At 42.2% G+C, this 21,458-nt stretch overlaps 1 protein-coding gene across 2 annotated transcripts; it reads right to left on the bottom strand.

Moving 5' to 3' along the window:
* Positions 1-371: 371 nt before the first annotated feature.
* igf2bp3 (insulin-like growth factor 2 mRNA binding protein 3) lies at positions 372-21,146 on the bottom strand. Of its 2 annotated transcripts, XM_088404726.1 has the most exons (16): positions 20,960-21,146; positions 20,197-20,257; positions 15,772-15,820; positions 12,685-12,736; positions 12,453-12,516; positions 9,448-9,726; positions 9,228-9,362; positions 8,906-9,028; positions 8,695-8,830; positions 8,305-8,430; positions 8,082-8,150; positions 6,769-6,888; positions 6,621-6,695; positions 6,407-6,538; positions 6,217-6,330; positions 372-3,255 (listed from the first exon to the last, which is right to left on the bottom strand). In XM_088404726.1, the coding sequence occupies exons 1-16, from the start codon at positions 21,132-21,134 to the stop codon at positions 3,154-3,156; spliced, it is 1,812 nt and encodes a 603-aa protein (XP_088260852.1). In that variant the 5' UTR covers positions 21,135-21,146; the 3' UTR covers positions 372-3,153. The 2 variants fall into 2 exon arrangements, with proteins under 2 accessions (XP_088260852.1, XP_088260853.1); XM_088404727.1 differs by lacking the exon at positions 8,082-8,150.
* Between the last annotated feature and the right edge of the window lie 312 nt (positions 21,147-21,458).

The following is a 21,458-nucleotide window of genomic DNA, read 5'->3' as shown; positions in this document are numbered from 1 at the left end:
GACACCCAGCCCATTCATTTGGGTCCTCCGCTGTCCATTATTTCTCACCATGCCAGCAAAGTTATTTGCATCCCACTCAAACACATGAGACATCGGAAAGGCAAAGGTGTCCTCCTCTACTGATGACTCTAGGACTTAGTAGGGAAGATGAAATGAATCAAATGATATGGTATGAGACCAATGTCCACTGCCATGGACACATTAATAGGCAGGGTCTAAGGAGATTATCAATAAGAAACACCATTTTCTGTGTGTGGGAATACAACAATCCTTGAGAGGAAAAAAAAATGAGAGCAACAAAACATCTCGCTGATAGAAAAGATGACAAAGAAACCAAGGTGATTTTTTTTGTCCTTTATTCAGAGGCATTTGACAAGTGGAACTGTGTGATGGGGAGGTGAAGGGGCACAAGCATCTTTGCAGACGGGGGGAATAGGTTTTTTCATGCTGTAGTTGGATCACTTTCCCAAATAAAAGGAGGGGGGAACCCCCGAGCCCTGATATCAGTCCCATAAGAGAATGTTACACAGCCAAGAAATGCTAACAGAAGAAAATGGCTACCAAGAAAAAAAAAAAAGCAGCAATTGAGTATAGCATTTTTGAAAGACAAAAGGGAAACAAGACAGGACTTGTATCTATTTTGTAGTCTTACAAATTAGGGGAAAAAAAAGTCAGGCCCTTATAGAAAAAGAAAACTGCATTTCCTCATCAACTATTGAAAGCTAAATCAAAACAGGTGATTAGACCTTTTTTTTCCCACAAAAAAAAGCAAAATGTTCAAATACAAGGAAGCCACACCACCAAAAAGAGATAGCAGAAAGACATGGTGATGGTCGGAGGAGTTCAATTAAGCCAAAAAAGTGTACATATAAATACTGAAAATATTTTTTTTTGATCACTTTCGATAAATTTTCAATCCTAAAGAGTACATGATTTTCATTTTTCATTCATATGCGGGAAAAGGAGAGGGAGTTAATTCTAACATATAGAATGCCTCTACTTCAAATACTTCTCTAAAGAGGTAGATCAAAACAAACTGCAGAGAAAAAGGGGGGTGTCGTGGAAGGAGGGGTGGGGTCATTTTAAGTATCACTTGTGCCACTCAGTTAAGCGTGATGTTAGCATGGCGCGCCCGTGTGGAAAGAAGTGTTCCGGAAAGGGAGGGGTGTGGGCTGAGGTATAACGTGCGCGCTGGCGCTCAGTGGGGGGGCGGGGCGGGGGTGCACCTAGTGGCACAACTGCCGCCCCCGCCCAGCCCCCCTTTAGCTGAGGTAGACGGCGTTCTACTGTGGAAGCATGGATACACTCAACTTCTACCACAATCAACATATTTACATTCGGCATGATGAAGACACAAATGAAATTGATTTTTTTTTTGTTTTGTTTTGTTTTTTCTGAGTCAGGGTTTTTTTTTTTGTCGTACTTCTTATCCCTCCAAAGTCAGTCTGTGTCGAAAAAAAAAAAGAAAAAAAACCACTTTCAGGTCACAGAACTTTCAAATCATGTTTCGCTATAGCAACTAAAAAGAAAAAAGAAATGCATCCGTCAGTGCGACTCCCCCTACCCTCAGCGTGCAGTGATCGACGTGAACGTAGACTTGATTAAGTTTGCTAAGCCGGTTGGGTTCGGGGCCTCGGTTTCAAGATGGCGGCTCGCTCTAACCCGCAGCGCAGAAAGGAATCGGATTCGATGGACAAATTAAAGTACCGCTCCCGATAAAGTCAATCCCAAAACTAAATGGCATTGCATGTACGGTTGGCATTGATTCAAATGGTGTTTTGTCATTTTCTTGTTCTTCGAAAAAAAGAGATGGTTGGACCCTCAGGGGAAAAAACCGAGGCGATTCTCTGGATACTCGTGTCAGCCGCCAGCTGAGGCGTGCCAACTCCGGCTCTGGGGCTGCTATGTACAAATAGACGTTATGTACAGGGTCATCTTTAGTCACTCACACACATGTACAATGCCACCATAAAGCACTAGAGTTGAAGGCAAGGGTCAGTTGGCAGCCGACCAAAAATTTTAAATTTTTTTTTCTTAAAAAAATAAAAATGTTCAAAGACTATCAGCTTTATAAAGTATACAAAATACCACAAAAGCAAAATAAAAAACGAAAAGAACATTTTTTTTCTTATATAGTTATATATAATCATTTTCTCTCTTCTGAGGTACTAGATCCTGAGGTAGTTAAGTAAAATGCATATTAAATTGGTTTTCCTGGGCAGCAGCATTTCAGCACCATTTCCCAAAGTGTCAGTCACGGCGCTGCCCTCACCTCGAAATATATATATAGATATCTATGTGTGGTGTGTTTATGTATATTTATATACTGTATATATATATTCATCTATTTATTTAGGACTATCTATAAAATGCATCCGAATTTATAAAATGCCACTTTCATTAGACGGGCAGGACACCCGGTTTATAATCCACCCATTCGGGGTCCTGGCCTCAAACAATCTTTCCCCTAAACGTGGCCCGACCAATTTGAGCCAACTCCCCCCCTCCCTAAATAAACCTCTGACGGTCCCACCGGGACCGTGAGAGCAATGCCTTTTTTTTTTTTCTTTCCTTTCTTTCAACTCATGAGAAAGCTTCATTTACCAATTAAACACTGAAAAGTATCAACCAAATCTGAAGTCAACCAAAACATCTTTGTCGGGTTTGAAGTACCGCACCAAAGAGGTGATAGGAAGGGGATCCTCAATTCTTCTTTTCTTCTTGTTGCAAGACTTAAAAAAAAAAAAAAAAAAAATGGGGGAGGAGAAAAAAAAAAGGTAGACACGCCCTTGGGGGAGGAGGAGAGCGGTCGAGGGGTGCGTACATGTGAGGGCAAGGTGACGTCGATGGGAGCCCTCCGATACATTCCTACAGTGATGCAGAGAGGTGAGGTTGGTGGAGGTTTAGAGAAGAGGAGTAGGAGGAGGAGGAGGAAAGGGGGGAGGAGGTCTCTCGGCCGCGCTCGAACATTCAAGCGAGGCGCGGGGGGGCTTGGATGTTTTGGTAGGCTCGGAAAAGAACCTTTTGACCCCTGAGATGAGCGTTCGTAACACCTCGTCGTCCGACCCCTGGACTCCGCCGCATCCGTCCGGCCAACCGTCTTCGCGAGTCAGGCGGCTTCAGTCACCGTTCCCTCCAGGGCACGCCGGCGCCTTACTTCCTGCGGGCCAGCGGAGGCTGGGCCCCGGGCGCCGGCTTGGGCTGCTGCTGTCTTCTCACCTGAGCCAGGATCTCCTGAATCTTTCTTTGGGCCAGCTGGAAGACCAAAAAACACCCATGTTTAACATACGCCCCTCGACCACCAGCCTTAACGCGCATTCACGCGTTTTTCCCCCTTTACATACAGTACAGATGTGAGAATAAATTCTCTTGCGTCCAAATGTGCACAGAAATGCGGGCATACGTTAATATGTTAATTTATCGTCAAATAAAATTGCACTTCTGTTCTGGTGGATACGCGCCACCAGCTAGCTCCATTGTGAGATTGTTTTTCATGTAGAATGAAAGATGCTTTTCAGAAGTAAATACAGCCTTTGTCCAATTAATTTGATGGGTTATTTTTCATGAGCAATTATAGCTGCAAATAATTACTGCAATTACGGTAAGGATATTTCTCCTAATAAGTAGTTTGGAAATACATATCACGTGTCAAAAGATTGCACACATTACTCAGTCACTGAGTTTGCAAGATAAATGAGCATATTTTTACTTGGATACTTTCTTTCCTATCAAAGAAAGATGACTTTGAATTTCTAAAACCCACAAGAGGTCTTAATGCAACCTTTAACCCCCTTCAGCAAAATTATTCATGACCAGCCTTATAAAAGGATGAACCTAAAAAGGCCACCGGGTTTACAGACTACATGAAAACTCATATAGAAGTTAATTGAAAAAAAAAAAAAAGAGACGACTCATATTAGGTTACACAACATACAATTTTTGCCTTAAGGGACAACATCAACATCGGTATTGTTTAAGAAAGTGTACTAAAAAAAAAAAAAAAAAAAAAAATCTCGCAAATGCTCAGAACGATTGACTTCTCTCTTGTCTCTTGATTGACTTCTACAAATCTTCCCAAGGGTGATGGGAAAAATTCAATATCTTGGCACCATGGGCTGTGCTTTTGTAAACTAGCTTCTCTGTTCGCAGATATCTTAATGCGAGTAATTCACATCAAACGGGGTATTGCTTCTAATCGGATTGTCAAAAATATTCTTCCTGGGTAACCAACTCACATTAAATCAATCAATCCTATTAAATGCCCAACCCTAGTTTGGAGTGAAAATCTTCAACATAAAAGAGGGGACAAAACAACAGTCAATTCCTCATCTATAGTCACAAGCTCCGGAAAGTGACCATAACGGACATACGATGACAATTGAAGGAAATTAGCTCGCTCCCCGAGGTATGGCTTGTCGGTGTTAGGAAGCTAACAGATCTCCTTAGTCAACCCCCAATCACAGACTTGAAGCCTCAGATGAAATTGACCAACTTGGACAAGTTCTATGAACAGATTTCGCTTAGTGCAAAATGTATTTGTTGAAACATTGAGTATGTTTTTAATAATACCGTTCTATTGATGTGGGTACGTTATCGAAAAAGAAGAACCAGGCTTATTTTCAGCTACAGGTTAATCTTTCGAAATACTGATTTAACAAATTACAAACGTACTGCTCTGTTTGGCTGCAATTAGAGCTGTACAATTAATCGAATTTTAATCACGATCACGATATTGGCTGCCACAATTAAGCTGATCCTCTGCGATATTGAAATTTAAAAAGTCAAACACTTTTTTATTACAAGTCAAATCGAGCACTTTGTCATAATACCACCAGGGGGCAACGTTTCCCACATGTTTGCGTGACAAAAGTCTTTTTCTCATCCTAATATTTACCAGTGTGAAATGGTGTTCCTAATATATACTATACGTGCTAGCTTGGAATTAATTTGGTTTGAAATGACCGAAAAGGACATTTTGACCGCTAATTTATTAAAGTTTGCTTAAAAGCAAATAATGTACTTGATTCTAAGTCGGCTTATTTTTTTCATTGGTTTACACTCAGCAAATAAGTTAGCTGTGTTGCCCTGTGTGCGAAATTTTTGCCATGTCTTGGGGCGTGAACTTGTTTAAATTATTTACTTTTATTATTTTGGACATAATTGTGCAGCCCTACCTGTAATGTATGGCTTTTTAAAAATTGTATTTGTTTTTTTTCAGTGTTTATAAACATTTTTGTCTTATCTGGCAGTATTTTACCAACCATTTCTTCAACTAGTACACCAAAGTATTGACACAGATGATTTGAAAGTCATTGGAGCATCTTGTATTTTTCCTGCAGATGTTGAGACTGGGTATTAATTTAAATAAATAGAAATATATTTTTTGCTTGGTGAAAAATAACACAGACGAGCAAATAACATTTTCACTTGTGAATGAGTGACATATGTATAGATTTTTTTTTTAATAATCAAAATATTTTTAAGTTATATACTAAGATTTTAGATCCATTTTGGTCAAGGCAAAGTGAGGTCAGGACCACAGAACATATGTTAGCCTAGTTTGTTCAAAAGTGATCAGTATGAACGGCAACTGTCAGGCTATCAGCATCCGACTGCTCTCGCCAGGCGAAATTAAGTGCACTTGAGCATTGCTAGCTAATTGCTAGAGCTTGAGCTAAACGCTGGAAACAGGAACCGCACAATAAAATGCCAGCGCAATGAAGCAGTTTTTTAGCGCTCCCTTTTGTCAATTGAATGTGATATCAGGACCAAGGTGTGTCGCTTGTATCGAGTTGCGAATCGTGAATCTCCTGCGGGTATTGTGGTACAAAGTCAGCCGTTAGGGTGACATGCTTTTTCCAAAATGAAAAAGTTCATGTCAAAATACAAGCATTGGTGTCCATACATCTTTTGGAACGGTCACAGTAATTTTGAAGTCCCACCACCATTAGCTGTGTGTTTTACTGTCAGAGCAGCAACAAGCAAAAGCCGAAAGAAAAAAAATCTCATGCTGTGCAGGGACGAGAAATGTTGTGGCGTTCTAAACCCGTCCTATGCCAAATATCCATCCATCCATTTCTTAGCTGCTTATCCTCACGAGGTTTGCCCAAAAAGTCGGGTCAGTCCCTTTTTACTCCGTATTTAGTTATATTTGATCAAAGTGTTTCCCGGGTGAAAGTAAAGGCTGCGAACTACAAGTTAAGGACAAAAACCCACCTGGCACGCAAAGAAGTGTCCGCTGATCTTGACGATGACCTGATCGTTCTCGTCGGGAGTCTGGTCCCGGGGCACCACCACTTCAGCACAGGTCAGGTTCTGTAACTCGTTTACCTGCGCTCATCAGAAGCACCATTTTACTTCAACGGCGGAACTCATTTGAACGAGCTTCACTAAAACTCTTGGTTACCGTTTTTCCGCCCTTTCCGATGACTCGTCCAGCTGCGAAGGAAGGGACCTTGATATGGGCCTCCAGCTTAACCTCCTCCTTAGGTCCGAAGAAGTTCTCTTCCTTCAGCTTGCCAAAGATGCGACACTGAGCCTGCCGCACAACAGGGAAAACACAGCAATTAACCTAAGCAATAAGATTTAAAGAGAGCTCAGTTTATGTGGGTGTACAACACCTTAAACTGAGCCTCTGGTGGTCCAACAATGATGACCATCCTCTGTTTGGGATCCATTCCTTCTGCGGGGGCGATCTGAGAGAGATGCAACATTAAACATTCGTTTTGAGAAAAGGCTCAATAATATTAAGATTATTTGCCGACTTACTTTGATGGAGGCGCCGGCGAAATGTGACAGCTGCTTGATATGTTGACCCTGTTTGCCAATGATTGCTCCCACGGCAAGCGCTGGGATAAACAGGTGGACCGTCTCCGACTCCGGGTGTCCCTGTTGAGTGGGGGTGCATATTACTGTTAATGGAGCCTGGATGCTGTCGTCCAAGCACCACTGAGGATCCGAGCTACTAAGCAACACTACTTGTGCCGATGTACAGTACTTAAAAGTGTCAACTGCATACTTCCCAAGTTTCGTAGTTGCTCAAACAGTAATGTTAGTTCATGTGAAAATGGACTATTAACCAAAGCAACAGAGGGCGCTAAAGCCCAACTTTAAGGTCGATTCGGCCTTAAGCAAAGCATAAGAGAAACCTTATTATTATTAAACCTTATTTTACCCCTAAAAACTACATATGAATGAAAATAGGGCTAGGCGATATGACCCCCCCCCCCCCCCTCCAAATGGAACATCCATAGCCTTGCTTGTTATCAAGTAGTTAGCAACTGTTGTAAACAACTCGTCTGATATTTTGCCACTTTTGAAATACATTAATTTCCTGATTTAGCTCATTTTCAAACCACTGATTTTTAAAGTGATGAATTGATCATAGATTTCCTGCCCAGCCCTCATGAAATTTTAGTCAAACAGTCAAACAAAACATTCAAATAATCGCAAACCCATCATTACAGTTCATACGTATGCTCTGCTACTTATGTATTGTTTATACCTTGTTTGACTTAACTTTGTACTTATTGTTTGTTTTACGACTGTGTGGACAGCAAAGTAAGAATTTCACTGTACAGAGAAACCAGTTTCTACACTGTGCACATTGAAAAAAAGATGTGCATTTTTTTTAAGACAATGTCTCTACAATCAGATCACAAAATAACAGCTTCCAGAGTCTGACGCTTTAATACAATAACGGATGTTCTCATGCAAAAGGCCATAGCCCGCCACTTTGCTCCTCTCAAAAACAAAACCAGCTTTCGCCAGTGCTCAAGTCAATCACACACTCAAACATTATTGATTCTGGATCGAGACCAATACGCCAATCAATATGCCAGCTCAGGGCCAACAACCTGCTTTGACTGCCTCCGTGTCAAGGTAGGACTGCTCTCAATCGCGACTAAAACATTTAAGTAGCCAAGTGGCTACCGGTTACATTTCGCACACGAGGGCCTGAAAGCTCAAGAGGTCAAGGGGCAGCTAGGGACAGTGTTAGATGCAAGCCACCCTTTGTCGCAGCGTCATCCCGCAGCGAGCAGCCACAAGCCGTGCAAAGCTCTCTGGGACAGGCGACTTACAGCGAGGGGCTGGCTGCTCGCCGACATCATAGAAGCCCAAAATGGAGCCTCGCCCCCATAAGGACTGCACTACAGGAAGAAACAAACATGAAACGGCGGTTGCTACGAACTAACAAGAGATACGTCCCCGCGGCTTGACCCAATCGCGACCGAGCGAGTCAAAACACCGGGTTGAGGTCTACGGGACATGCTAATAAACAAGATTGGACAGGCTGTCACTTACTCCAAATGCTGAGCCGCCGGCTCCGGGGGGAGGGACATGGGACATGGATGGACCCATGCCAGGGGAGCCACTGGGGAACAGACCTAGAGCGTTCAAGTTTAAGCCTGGGATCAGGTTCGACTGGAGCTGCAAAGAAACAAGTGCAGTTAAAATCAACAGTTGGAATGACTTGACCACAAAACACCGGGTTAATTAACTCATTCATTGCCATAGCAGTCAAATATCCACTTTTACTATTGGTGAAAAAGTTAACTCATTCATTGCCATTGAAAGTTATTAAAAAATAAATAAATCGTTAAGTCAACCTTGCAAGTCACATGAGGTAAAAAAAAAAAAAAAATCTACGACCGTGCAAGTGTATCAAGTTCTGTCTTGCTGTGGTTCACTCACGTTCATGGCGGCCATGTCACTCTCATACGACTCTCTGATCTTCTTCATCACTTCCTCCTCTGCTCTGGCGCAAGCCTCGATGGAGCCCTTCACCGTGATGGTCCGTTCCGGGTTGTACAGGGTCAGGTCCTGCAGACTGCACGGATCGAGCGGTGTGAGAACATAAGCATTGAGAGCTGTCGACAGAATGCTTGTAACAAAGAGATCTCACGGGGAGATTGTGATTTTGGTCCCCGTGTCCTGCTCGATTTTCTTCAGGTTTCGTCCCTCCTTCCCGATGAGTCTTCCCACAAAGGTGTTGTGTACGAGAACCTTCAGCGGGATCTCTTCGGTACTGCAGGACAAATGTGATCAATTCACCTTCACATTAAACATGAGCTGACACAAGACCCCCGCTGATGCGCCAGCCTATTTTTAGGCATTTGGTGGCCTTGCTTACTTACAGCATGACACAAAAAAATGGTCTCAAATGGTGATGGGAGTTGACCTGCACGAATGCAAACATTTCGAACGTAAGAAGGGTGCCGACTCACAACTTTGTGTCTTGTGCTTCCTTCTGCATGATCTCCATTAAGGTTCTGCAGGCGTTCGAACAACCTTCAGCTGTGGAGTGAATTGTGATGGGCTTCTCTGCAGCACCTGCGTTCTCTTTCCTATGAATGTCAATCCTGGAAGGAAAGATTAAAAGCAATGAGATTCCACCCTGTCTAGTTACCAGCGTAGCAAAACACTCAATTTCTCCTCCATACTAACTTTGAGTGAGTCTGTTTCGTAACGTTCCGGATGGTCGCGCCTTCCTTGCCGATGATCGCCCCGACGAACTGCGTGGGAACGAGCATGCGCAGCGGGATGTCCGACTGCACTTTGGGCCGCGCGCCGAGGCTCGGCGAGCCGGACCGGGGCGGCCCGCGAGCGTTGAAGCCTCTGCGACCTCCTGCCGGAGGACCCTCCGGCGCTGCGGTCTCGTCGGGGATGTAGGACACCTTCAAAGCGCAGTTTTCCATCATGGAGCCGTTGAGCTTCTCGATCGCCCTAGGAAATGAAGAGATGCTGCTGTTTGATTGCACCGGAGGGGCTATGAATTAAGAGTACCGAGAGGCTTATGCACAGTAGGGACAGCGCAAACAAAATCAGATTAAACTGTAGGATACGGGTAAGATAAGATCCCTTTAACATCTCAGAGAGAATGCAAGAGGTAACGTAAAGGTTCATCCGCAACATAGTCGACCTTGTTTACCATACGCAAACTCGATTTTGTAGTACACAATGATAAAACTGGGCAGTATTCAAAGATAAGCGCGTTATCAGCCACTCTGGCTTGAGCTAACCACATGTTGTAGTGCAAAAAAAAAAAGAAAAAACACACACACACACACACACACAAAAACACTTGCCAATAAATTATGTACAATACATTTTGCCCAAAGTAAACCGTGAGAAGCTCCAGAGCCACAGTCTTAGTAAAGGATATGCCGCAAAAAAAAAAAAAAAAAAAAAAAAAAAAAAACAGATACGGTAATGTACTCCCTTTAAAGGGGAAAAAATATTCTCCACCGTACAATGTTCTATTTTATATGTTCTCTTCAAAACAGTGATTAAATATAGCATTTTGTTGTGCATACAATTCACCTTGTGAAAAATTCTGTCAAAGCCAAACACCAAAATGATTCAAAAATGTATTACAAAATTAGTGTTGTTTACAGTACTTCTATGTATATAATACCTACAATAGTGAACCCCATGCACTTTTAAACATTTCAAGTAAGTATTCTTAATGCATTTATATCATTATTATATGGCTATTACTTGTTTACGATGGATGAAAATATGTTGTCCTTGTGAGTATTCATTCACTGTGCAAGAGGCAGGATACAAGTCCGGACTGGTTGCAAGCCAACCAGTTGAGTCTAATGATACACTAAAAATAGTGGGGGTTAAAAATAACCCAATTACGGGTCAATAAAGGACTGACCCAATATGCGGGTCAAACTGACCATACTTTCTGGGAGGTTTTGTACTAAACAACCCAAAATTAATGGGCAATTTTGTACAAGACAACCTAAAAAAATGTTGGTTGTTTTGTACAAAACAATCCAAAGAGTTAACACAAATATTCAGTCTGTTATTTAATGATCCATAAGTTAATTTTGAACTAACTGTTTATAAGAGCGTGGGCTACTATTTAAGCAGAAAAATCAAACTTTTTATTCAGACTGCAGCCGTTTTGCCAATTACTCTCGAAAGAATCATAGGAAATAACCAATCAAAGCGAAGTTGTTGAATGGCCAAACTGAGAAAACAGATGAGCCGTGATTGGTTGTTAACTGAGCTTTGAGCAACTGTGATATCATTTGAGTGACAGCACGTTACAAAATTGATACAATTGTATTTTGCAGCTTAATTCATAGTCTACAAACATATACAGTAATTCATCAGAGAGCTGTGTTTAGATTAGTCGACACACATTGAACATATTACAAAGAAAAATTTGGACTTCACCTCCGTTTTATCCACTGTATGCCTGAAGTATTGAACCGATTGTGTAGATAGTAGCATTGATGGAACTTTAACCCTCTTGTGACTTTTTAGTTTTGTTTTCAACAAAGGTTGGGAAACACTGGGCAAAGAATACATTTGTTGGCCCTGTCCTACCAAGTGATGCACTTGTTTTGCTAATGTTGATCTATATAGATTGCTCTGATGCTCATACAGTACTACAAACTGGAATAAAGCTACAGTAACGTTTCATTTCCATTTGTTCGTGATACAACTTTTGTATAGAACACATATTAAGATGATCTAAAAATTAAAAAAATTAAAAAATATAAACGCAAACATCTGGAGTAAGAAAAACGCGCTGCTCCAAATCTGAGGTTGTACAACTTCTTTGCAAGGAGTGCAGTGAAGTGCAAAGAATTGAACAAAACAAAATGGTGTCTCATTTTGGACATTGGGTGGCACTCGCGTAATGACAAGAAGTAGTCATGCTGTCACATAAAATACAAGGCTTATTATAGACCAAATTTGTAGGTTCAAAGGATTTTTACCTGCACTGTGTAGTAGTAGGACGAATCTAGATGCTAATGATACCGTGTACGCTAGTAAAGTGCTCTACATTCTGTAACTGATCAACGATAAGCAAGCTAACTCGCTCAAGCGTGGCAACTGGCCATTTGTAAGTTACAGATCCTCTGGGCATAGCTTGTAAAAGTAACAATTTTTGTGTATTGTAAAGTTTGGTGTTGTTCGGTCTCAAGGAAGACTGGAGGAGGACAGAGTCAGTTGTTATTGAGCACTAGTTGGGGCGATGTTTTTCCTAGTGTATTTCTTTTATTTCAATAAAAGAAGCGATGGGACAGAACCGCGACTGAGCGAATCCTTTAACACATGCAAGGACATTACAGTTTTTTGAACAGCAGGACTAAAGGGTTCGGTTCTATTTATTTTATTAGTGCTTCACTAAATAATCCTCGTGGGCCGGATCTGGCACGCAGACCATTTGTTTGAGACCCCTTGCTGACAAAATTACATGAACAATTCTCCAACCAAATGCGATTCATGTACACTAGGGGGCACTAAATGGCAATTTTAACTCCCGTTTGCTACAGTAACATTGGCCATCCTGCCATTACTCGTAATGTCAAGTTACTTTTAATTAAGTGTACAGAAAAAAAACTATGAGAATGATTTCTAATAGAGAATAAAGATGTTTCGAGGTAACCGTGTGCGTGCGTGCATGTGTGTGTGTGTGTACTCACTGCCTGGCCTGATCCTTGGCTGCATATCGAACATTGACAACTGCAGTCTCTGTGTCAGTGTTGACTGCGAAGGAGCACACAGTGGAGACGTTCACTCATCATTGACTATTGGCTACCCTCGCATCAAATTCAATTTGTAGTTGTGAAAAGGAACTTCAGAGGTTTTACACATTCACTAAATATTAAGCATCAAAAAGATGCAAAGACAGCAAAAGCTCAAGCATGTACTCACCTTGTTCACAGCATTCTACAGCACCGTACTGGGCCAACACACCATCCAACACCTGGGAAGCGGAAAGACAATTAGAATGCCTGTCAGCTTAGGAATGACACCTTTTGTTGGTAAGCGCATCGATGGGGACTAGTTAAAGTGGAACATTAGACACAACGGGACTTCAGTTTATCTACAGTAGATGCAACAGCTTAGGGCTGCATGATTATGTCCAAAATAATAATCGCCATAATTTTGGTCAATACTGAAAACACGATTATTAATCATGTTTGGTCAAACATGTCTATTTATTGCACTTTTTTTTTAAACAAGCAATATACAAACAAGGCTTCAAGGCTTGACACTTAAAAGTAATAATAAACTAAAATAAATAAAGAAAACAAATTCACTTTGGACATGGCAAAAACTTGGTACAGAGGACAACTCAGATAACTTACTTGCTGAGTGCAAAGCAATGAAAAAAAATAAAGCCCACTCAAAACCAAGCACAGACAACAATATGCCTGTAACAACACCTAGAAGTGTACAGTAAGGTAGATGGCTTTTTTTAGTGTTAATATTGCCCATGATGGGCTTAATTAACCATGGCAGCCAATATCGTGATTGCGATTAAAATTCGATTATTTGTGCAGCCCTACAATAGCTTGCCTTTTTTCTTTTTTGGGGGGGGGGGGGGGGGGGGGCAGCATCAGAAATATTCAAAACGCTTGTGATAATCCTTGTTCTGAAAGCTACAATCACAGCTAAAGATGTCTCAGGCATCTTTTGAAAAATAAATGCAGCCATTTTACACAACACCTTTACTATATTTTATTAGATTGTGTATTTAATGATGAATGGTAAAAGGGCTGCTTTGGGTGAATTTATGCTTGAATCGTCGCAATCGCACGGTATGTCAACTGGGGGGGATGGGGATTTGGGGGGGGGGGGGGGGGGGGTCCTTTGAAAATCTCCAATATGGCGACGCATCAAGTTGGCCACCTGGAGACCACGCGATTTGAATTCATCGATTTGGTCAACCGCGGGCGAGGGGGGGAGCGAAGGATCTAAGCAGCGCCGAGACCTTTGACCATGCTCTGTTGAACCCGAGACCACACCCCCTAAGAGCTCAACCCCACTTTCTAGCCAACAAGACTGCCCCCCTCCACGCACACACACCCCTGAGGCAACCCACCAACCACGCAGCCTCCCGCCTCTCTGCCATGTCAACTCCAAGTCATTGGCTGCGCCTCCTACAAAATGCGGCGCCCGGCGGCGGCTGCTGGCTGGCTGGCCTGCCCGTCCTTCTGCGGGGGCTGGCCAATGAGAATCCAGGCCATTCAGGAAAAGGGTGGGGTGCATTCCAGCAGGAGCTGGGGGAGGGGTGCGAGCTCATGCTACACATTCTGTGAATCGGAGCACATGGACGGGAAGGAAATGGTCCAGGCCCACCCACCCACTACAGCTTGTGAACACGCCACTATTCTCGCCAGCGCGTTCACGCCGAGGGGCTGCACGCACGACCGCCATTGTCTAATCTACCTGATAAGATACATAGAAGGCCTTGGCATCAAAAGATCCCAGATTAGCCTATTTTTTTTTTCTAACCCTCCCCCTTCCTCCCAAGGGAGCGGGAGACCTCCTCGTCACCTTTGGAGAAGGCAACCAGCTCCCTGGGCTACATGCTAGCAACACGTGTGGAGGCGACGCCAGTTAACAAACGAAAAAGGCACAGAGGCTGTCTATGGTCATTTGACGGCAGGCTGAAATTGTAAAATCATCACATCACAGTTACCATAAGAACAAGTGTGTTTCAGAGGAAATTATGAATTATTCTTTCCCCAAATGGAACACTACTCCAAGCGCACACCGTCACAACCAAACCACTGTATGCAGGCGATTTTAGTTGGTGATTTTAGAGATAGTGAGCCATATGCAGGAGTTAAAAAAAAAAAAACAGCAATATTATCCCTTAATGTAGGAAGAGCAAGTACGGACTTCAATGTAAAGACAACATAGAAGATAAAGTGGAATTTAAATGTAATGCATGTGACCAAGAGGACACATGCACTGTTCGCATGCACTGTTGCTCAACTCATGCTACTTTTTATTGTGAGGGTGGGGAAAAAAATAAGTTAAAATGCAGCACCAGCTAACATACACTCCTCTTTCGAGTTTTTGAGGTGCTTTTTGACTAAAAATCTTTTGAACCTAGAGAATTTTGAACTGTGGATTTTAAGAACTGCACCTATAATTTTATGTCATAGAGGCAACTCTAAAACTTTTTTAAATGCTTGTGTAGCAGTAAAAGGCGCAACACGCCATTTGTACCCTTTAATTTTGCCTAACTCTATACTAGTAACCATAAAAAGATGTAAGTAGTTTAGAGACAGGCCTGTAATGGTTCTTTACGTAGATATGCTTCTCCCCATTCTGTATATTTTTTTTTCTCCAAAATCTCAGTCATGCACATAATTCCAGAGTGTTTCTCTCTCATACAGACACACACGCACAACCCGAGTGCCGATGTTTGAACATTAAACTCATTCATGAATAGGGAGTCGTAAAACAACAATGCGTTGGCCTAGTTGATCACCATTTTTTCATATATCTTTTTAAGACTATATATTTCATCCACACTTTTCTCTGCCTGCTCATCCCTCTATGTGCGCAGTTGCACACACATGCAGCTTTAGCAGCGACTCTAGCACTATCGTTTGCGCTGAAAGACAGCATGACGTGGATTAGCTGAAGAAACAGATGCAGACAGATTTCGAACACCATACAAGGTGTGAGCCAATTCGTTTTGGAGACCAATGACAGGAGGCATTTCTGCCCATTTCTTCTCAAAAACAACCATCCGAATGCCTCACCCTAATTTGTTGTGCATTCAAAAATCAGTGCCTCAAAAATTAGAGCGTCACAATGTCAAATCATTTGTTCCAACCACATTTGGCCTGAGCTGAGGAGGTGCAGCCATGTGCAAACCAATGAAGCATGTACTACGTCCACACACACACCCCAAAAAAGAAGGAAAGATGACCCCAAAAGGCTTATAAATGAGATGTAGCAAAACAAAGAAATTTTCAGTAGCCTTTTGGCACTCACCTCCCACCGCATGTCAGGCGGGATGTTCCTGATCTGCAGTTTACAGCTCCTGACGAGAGAAGAAGTGAAAACAATGTTGAATGAAAAGGTAATACAACTTGATAGTGGCTCTCAGTGGTAGGTGCTTTTAGTCAAAAAAAAAAAAAAAAAAAAAGTTAAGCCAACATTTATTTCAGCAATGTGAGGGGTCTTATCACATTCATTGCCAGCCCAGTGGCTGGATTTGATGTTTAACTTCTTGGTAGCTCAGTAATAAAAGACCTTTGTCTATAGTCATCAATGGCAGTGAATGAGTTAAGGGAAAACCAGTAAAGTGCTATGCACTTTTCCATTGTCTGGGATGTATCGGTTACAGAAACTGCAACTATGATGAACAATTGTTTCCAGGAGAACATTAGCAGGTGTAGAGACCCTCTTGTTGAGGACGCAGCAATTGAATTTGATTGGCTAGGTTATAAATGAAAATGAGGGAACCCCATTTTTAAGATGCTAAATATGCACTTGATTTGTTTAGGACAGAAATACAAACAAAAAAAAAAAGCAAAGGAAGCATATAGAGAGACTTAAAAAAAAAACTGCAATGGCAAGAGTGTACTAAAAGGTGGCTCTTAGAGTGACTCGCACTTTTCCAGGATCAACCAACTGTTGTGACAGGGGGGAAAAAAATGGGGTGGGGAGGTGCACGAATGGGGAAGAATGAAATTCGTGCACTTGTTCATCTTGCGAAGATGAGCGGAACTAACAGTGCTGACTGGTTCGAAAGTCACGTTAGTCATTAAATGCAGTCAGTGGACCAGTGGCAAAATTAAGAGGGATACAGGCTGAGAGCACAAGACTTTTTTTTTTTAAAGCTGCAATGAATGTTTGAGGCTTTAGAGCGTTTGCATGCTGTTGTATAGAAATGGAAGGCCACTCCAAAGTCCACTGCGTGTTGACAAACCTGAAGGGCCATCACGTTCGTGAGGCAAGACCTAAAACCAGTGTGTGCAGATTTACACTTGTCCTTAAAAAAAAAAAAAAGGCCCACAAGTGTCAATGGGATGTTAAAGGCCATCTGAAGTTACTTGTGGACTTCTAATTTGATATATTTTGCATAAATCCAACCTGAAGCATGTGTTAACTCATCGCCTTACTCGACGCTTTGACTACCACGATGAGTAAATTGCCAAGAAAATTCACAGATAACCTCCAAGAGGAATTCCAGCCCTTTCCGGCCAACTGTGTGCCATTCCTGGCTGATCCGTCCCACCACCGACAACCCCCCCCCCTCCCACCACCTCCCTCTCCTACCCACACATTCTGTATGCTCTGCATTGCGGTGGGAACACCATGTGAAATGTGCAAATGCACCAGGACCGACCTATAGCTCCACAGACAGAAGAAGTCAGGCAGGGTTAGAGGGCGGGGTGGTGTGGATTGGAGTGGAGTGGAGTGGGGGTTGGGTTCTCTATACATTCCCCGGTCCCCATGCAGCCTTTGATTTGGGGATGGGTGATTGGGGTGTGGTGGTGTAGGGTGGAGGGGGGACTAGTCCTGTTTCAGGCAAGGGTAACAAGGGCCCACTCTACTCGATGGGGGTGGGGTCGTGTTACCATGGACACGAACAAGTCCACTGACAGGAACATGTAGAGCTTGGCTAAAAAAAAAAAAAGGTGGGGGGTGGGGGGGGGGGGGGGGGTAGTGACTCGGGCTGATTTGTCATGTGATGGCCAAGACCAAGACCTCATCTACTTTTCTAATAAACCAGCATCGTAAATGTTAAGAAATGGGCCCAAACATTCAAAAGAACGGAAAAAGATGTGCAAACTAAACATTGAGTGGATTTTTTTTTTTTTTTTAAATAGGGGTGCATCTTATATCCTACTCAACAATTTGGAGGCAATTCAATCCACACAACAGTGTCCACTCAATACTCCTCCAATCATCAGACTATTCAAGTACGCACTGGTTCTGACTGACTGAGCTCCACATTGGCTTCCTACACATACACAGGTACCTTAAATGCTCGCTGTGACCCCCCCCAAATAGAAATTAATTCATTTAGTTGACTATTTTGGATGACTATATTAGATGACTATTTCTAAGATCCCCTAGAACATTCCAATGAGTTGAATATATCCAGCCAGACAATACGAGGTGACTCAACTGAAAAGACTGTTGCACATTTGGGTCTTCACCGCCCCCCCAAACCTCGTTCACAAAATACGGAGAAAGTCAAGTACAAAAGCGATGTTGATATGAGCCTATGGGTAGAGTGCAGGAGACGTGGGACGACAAGGGGCCACATTCATAATTCACCCTCCATTTTATATAAGATTTTTTTTTAACAGGTGGGGCCTCATAGTGAACTTGTGACCCAAACTTCTCAAAGCAAAGCACCATCTTCACACTGTTGTTGTTTCTTTTATAAACAGATGCACAAGGACTCAAATCTCACAAGAAAGCTGAAGTTAAAAAAAAAAGGATGTGTAAAACAACTTTAAAAAATGAATTCAAGAGCAATATTGTAGGCACACACGCAAACACACACTTGACTTGTATAGCCACACCATTTTTTTTTTGTCCTGTACATGTGACTCAGCGGGGATTTTGGGTAGTGCCTGCTTCATTTTATCCCACCCGCTCCGCCACACAAACACACAAATGTGACCCTGGGAGGTAAGTCAAACTGTATAAAAAAAAAATATTTAATATAAAAAAAAAAAATCACAAATACGCTGCAAGCAACATGGCTCAGTTGTGGAAGATTTTTTTTTTTTTTTTACATTAAAATTAACAATTGTAGCAAAAAACAAAACCTTACTGATCAGCATGTTTTCCTTAAGAAATTTGGATGTTTAAAAAAAAAAAACCTACTAATTTTACATGTACCGTAGATTTTTTTTTCCTCAATACTGAGTAGGTCATAAAATTAGTTTCAATCTTTCACAAGATTCCAAAGTTAAACTGTCACATATTCTCCCGATAAAACAAGTTGTGTATTTTTCCTCTAGGTTTGCCACTTCTATGGACCTATTTTTTTATACTGCACTAACACTTCTTCATACCATGAGCTGAGCAGTCTCATTATACTTTTTAAACCGTGAATTGAATTTGCACCCTATGTTGTGTTAACCCTAAAATGGACATTGTAGATGCTTGCATCTTTACTGACTGTTTATAGCACTTCCCTTTTTCCTGAGGAGTCCAAAGGTTAAAGACATGGTGATTGGCCAAGCCCCCTCCTCCCATCCCTCCCCCCAGCTGATATTTGCAGAATGCAAAGAATGGCCCAGCATGTGTGTAACTCATGTCCTGCCTATACGTCCCTGTGTTAGTTTAATTTCACACTATAAAAGATTTGTTTTTCTTTTTTTTTCCCTCAAAGGGAAGGGGGGGGGGGTGAAACTCAACTCTGTTGCTATATAAACACACACTTTTGTGACACACACACAAATGATACAGCCATTTATTTGTGTTAATATATAAATTTAGCACATCTATTGCATTACACAATGGTTGCCTGATAACGTCAAAAATGCTTGCATGACATACTGGTGAGTTTTTTTTTTAAGCACGAAATACGAAATGTACTTATAGTTTTAGATTAAAAAAATGTTCAAAAATACCGAATTTACAAAATATAAAAATACGATGCGGAATTTCAGACATTTTTGCACGTTTTCAACGTAACCTTGCAGACATTTTAGTGGGCATATAATTCAAACAGACGACACGTTGCACACGATACACTTACGTGTAGCCATGATGAGAATCATTCAACACGTTAGCTCACACAATCAACGTAAAACATGTAAAACTACCCCATAAATGTGACAAATGCCGTATTTTCACCACCATTACAAAATACACACCCAATGAGCCAAACTACGTGCATTTTGAGACAAAACCCCACAAACGTCATTAAATTGAGAATACTTAAGGAGAAATGTTGCAACGAGTGTGCAGCTGTGCATCTCGGCTTTGCGTGACTTTGGGGCCCCCAAGTCTTCCTATTCAGCTTTTAGCGTCAACCTCATGCAAGGCGAAAAAAAAAACGAAGAGGGGCGGAAGCCTGCAGTGACGGAGCAGATCCTTCAAATGGACGACTCCATGCGGCCTGTAAGTATACGTACGCCTGCTATCGCCCTGAACTTCATTTTAGTGTGAAGGGAAGCTTTTTGTTTGCACATCTCGTGTATGCACGAGCTGTTTCCCCCAAACAAAAAATAAGTGCAACAAAAAAATGTGACGGTTGAGCCCAAAAGGCAGCACCCCACAGTCACGGTGGAGGAGGGGGGTGGGGGTGTGGGGAAGCTACAACAAGCCATACGCCCCTTTTCATTGACCCCCACAACATTTAAGGGGGAGGGGGCGACATTAAACATAGGTAAAAATAATAAACAAACTTTCAGCAAAAGAACCACGTTCGAAGTTTTAACCTACCTTTGACGTTTTGGCACAGAGTGTTCCACATCGAGAAGTTTCCCATGGAGTTCAACTTTACCTAAAAAAAAAATACCAAATACACTCATGCATTAATCATTACTTGTGAAGCATTTGCTTCCTCTTTTAATTCAATAAAAACAGATCCACAGACTTCCATATAACAGATTGCCACAAATGGCTTTACAACGGCGAGTTGCAACGACGAAACCTTTTCATTCAAAAGCATTCGGATAAAAGCATCCCATGTGTGACACGGAGCAACTATAACATTTATTATTTGAATAGTAGCGTACCCAAAGCAAAAAACAAGCAAGTGTGCGCCTCATAGTTGGCCTACATTTGAGCAACACAATTAAACCACCTGGTGTGTCAGCATGGGCAAAATGGCTACACAACGAGAGACTTGTGGCTACTCGAGAAGAATTGGGGGACTTTTTCAAAAGACGCTTATATTTTACTACTGTTTGAGATGCTACGAAAAGCCGCAACACACTCACACACGCGACGACGACCTCTAACCCGAACCCGAGCACAGGCCTTCAGCAAGGTTCGACTCCACGACAGAATCCAATCGAGACTAGTATTTTTTTTACTATTCAATTTTGCAATTGTAAAAAAATACTAAAAACATAGATCCATATTTAAAAATAACGCAATACAACCCAATCACAGTGATCACATGTATTTCCCTACAGAGCCACACACACACACACACTCACACACACAAAAACGCACTTTCACGCCGTTGCAAACGTCTCACCTGAAAGAACATCGATGGCCTTCATTGCAGTCTTCTCATCGGGGCAGTCCACGAACGCATAGCCGGTTTTGACCAGAAAGGGACCACTGTGGGGAATGTTCCACGTCTCAAAGATAGTTTCGAAGTCCTCCTCGCTGGCTTCGGCGCTCACGTTGCCAATATATAGCTTATTCATGTTCACAACCAAAAAAAAAAAAAAAAAAAAAAAAAAACAATAACGAACCGGCTCTTGAAAGCCTGTGTGCGGCGTTTGGAGTAACCCCAAAACAGACCAAGAAAAAAAAAAGGAAAAGAAATCCCCTTCAGTGGACTACGAGTGGACCGATAGATTTAAACTGGCAGCCTCGTAGTGGCTTTGCGCTCCCTCGCCCCTCTCTCTGCCTCTTTCACCGCGCAATAAATAAACGCTTAATTATTAATCTTGCGCGCTCTTCCAAACGACGATGGGCCGGGTAGGGAAGGGAAAAAAGGAGGAGAAACTACTTTGTGTCTTCCTCCG

Source organism: Hippichthys cyanospilos, chromosome 21, assembly GCF_059441005.1.
Source record: "Hippichthys cyanospilos isolate Australia breed blue-spotted pipefish chromosome 21, RoL_Hcya_1.0, whole genome shotgun sequence".
Classification (NCBI taxonomy): Eukaryota; Metazoa; Chordata; class Actinopteri; order Syngnathiformes; family Syngnathidae; genus Hippichthys; species Hippichthys cyanospilos.
Note: the sequence above shows the minus strand (reverse complement) of the source record. Positions and strands in the feature narration are given on the sequence as shown.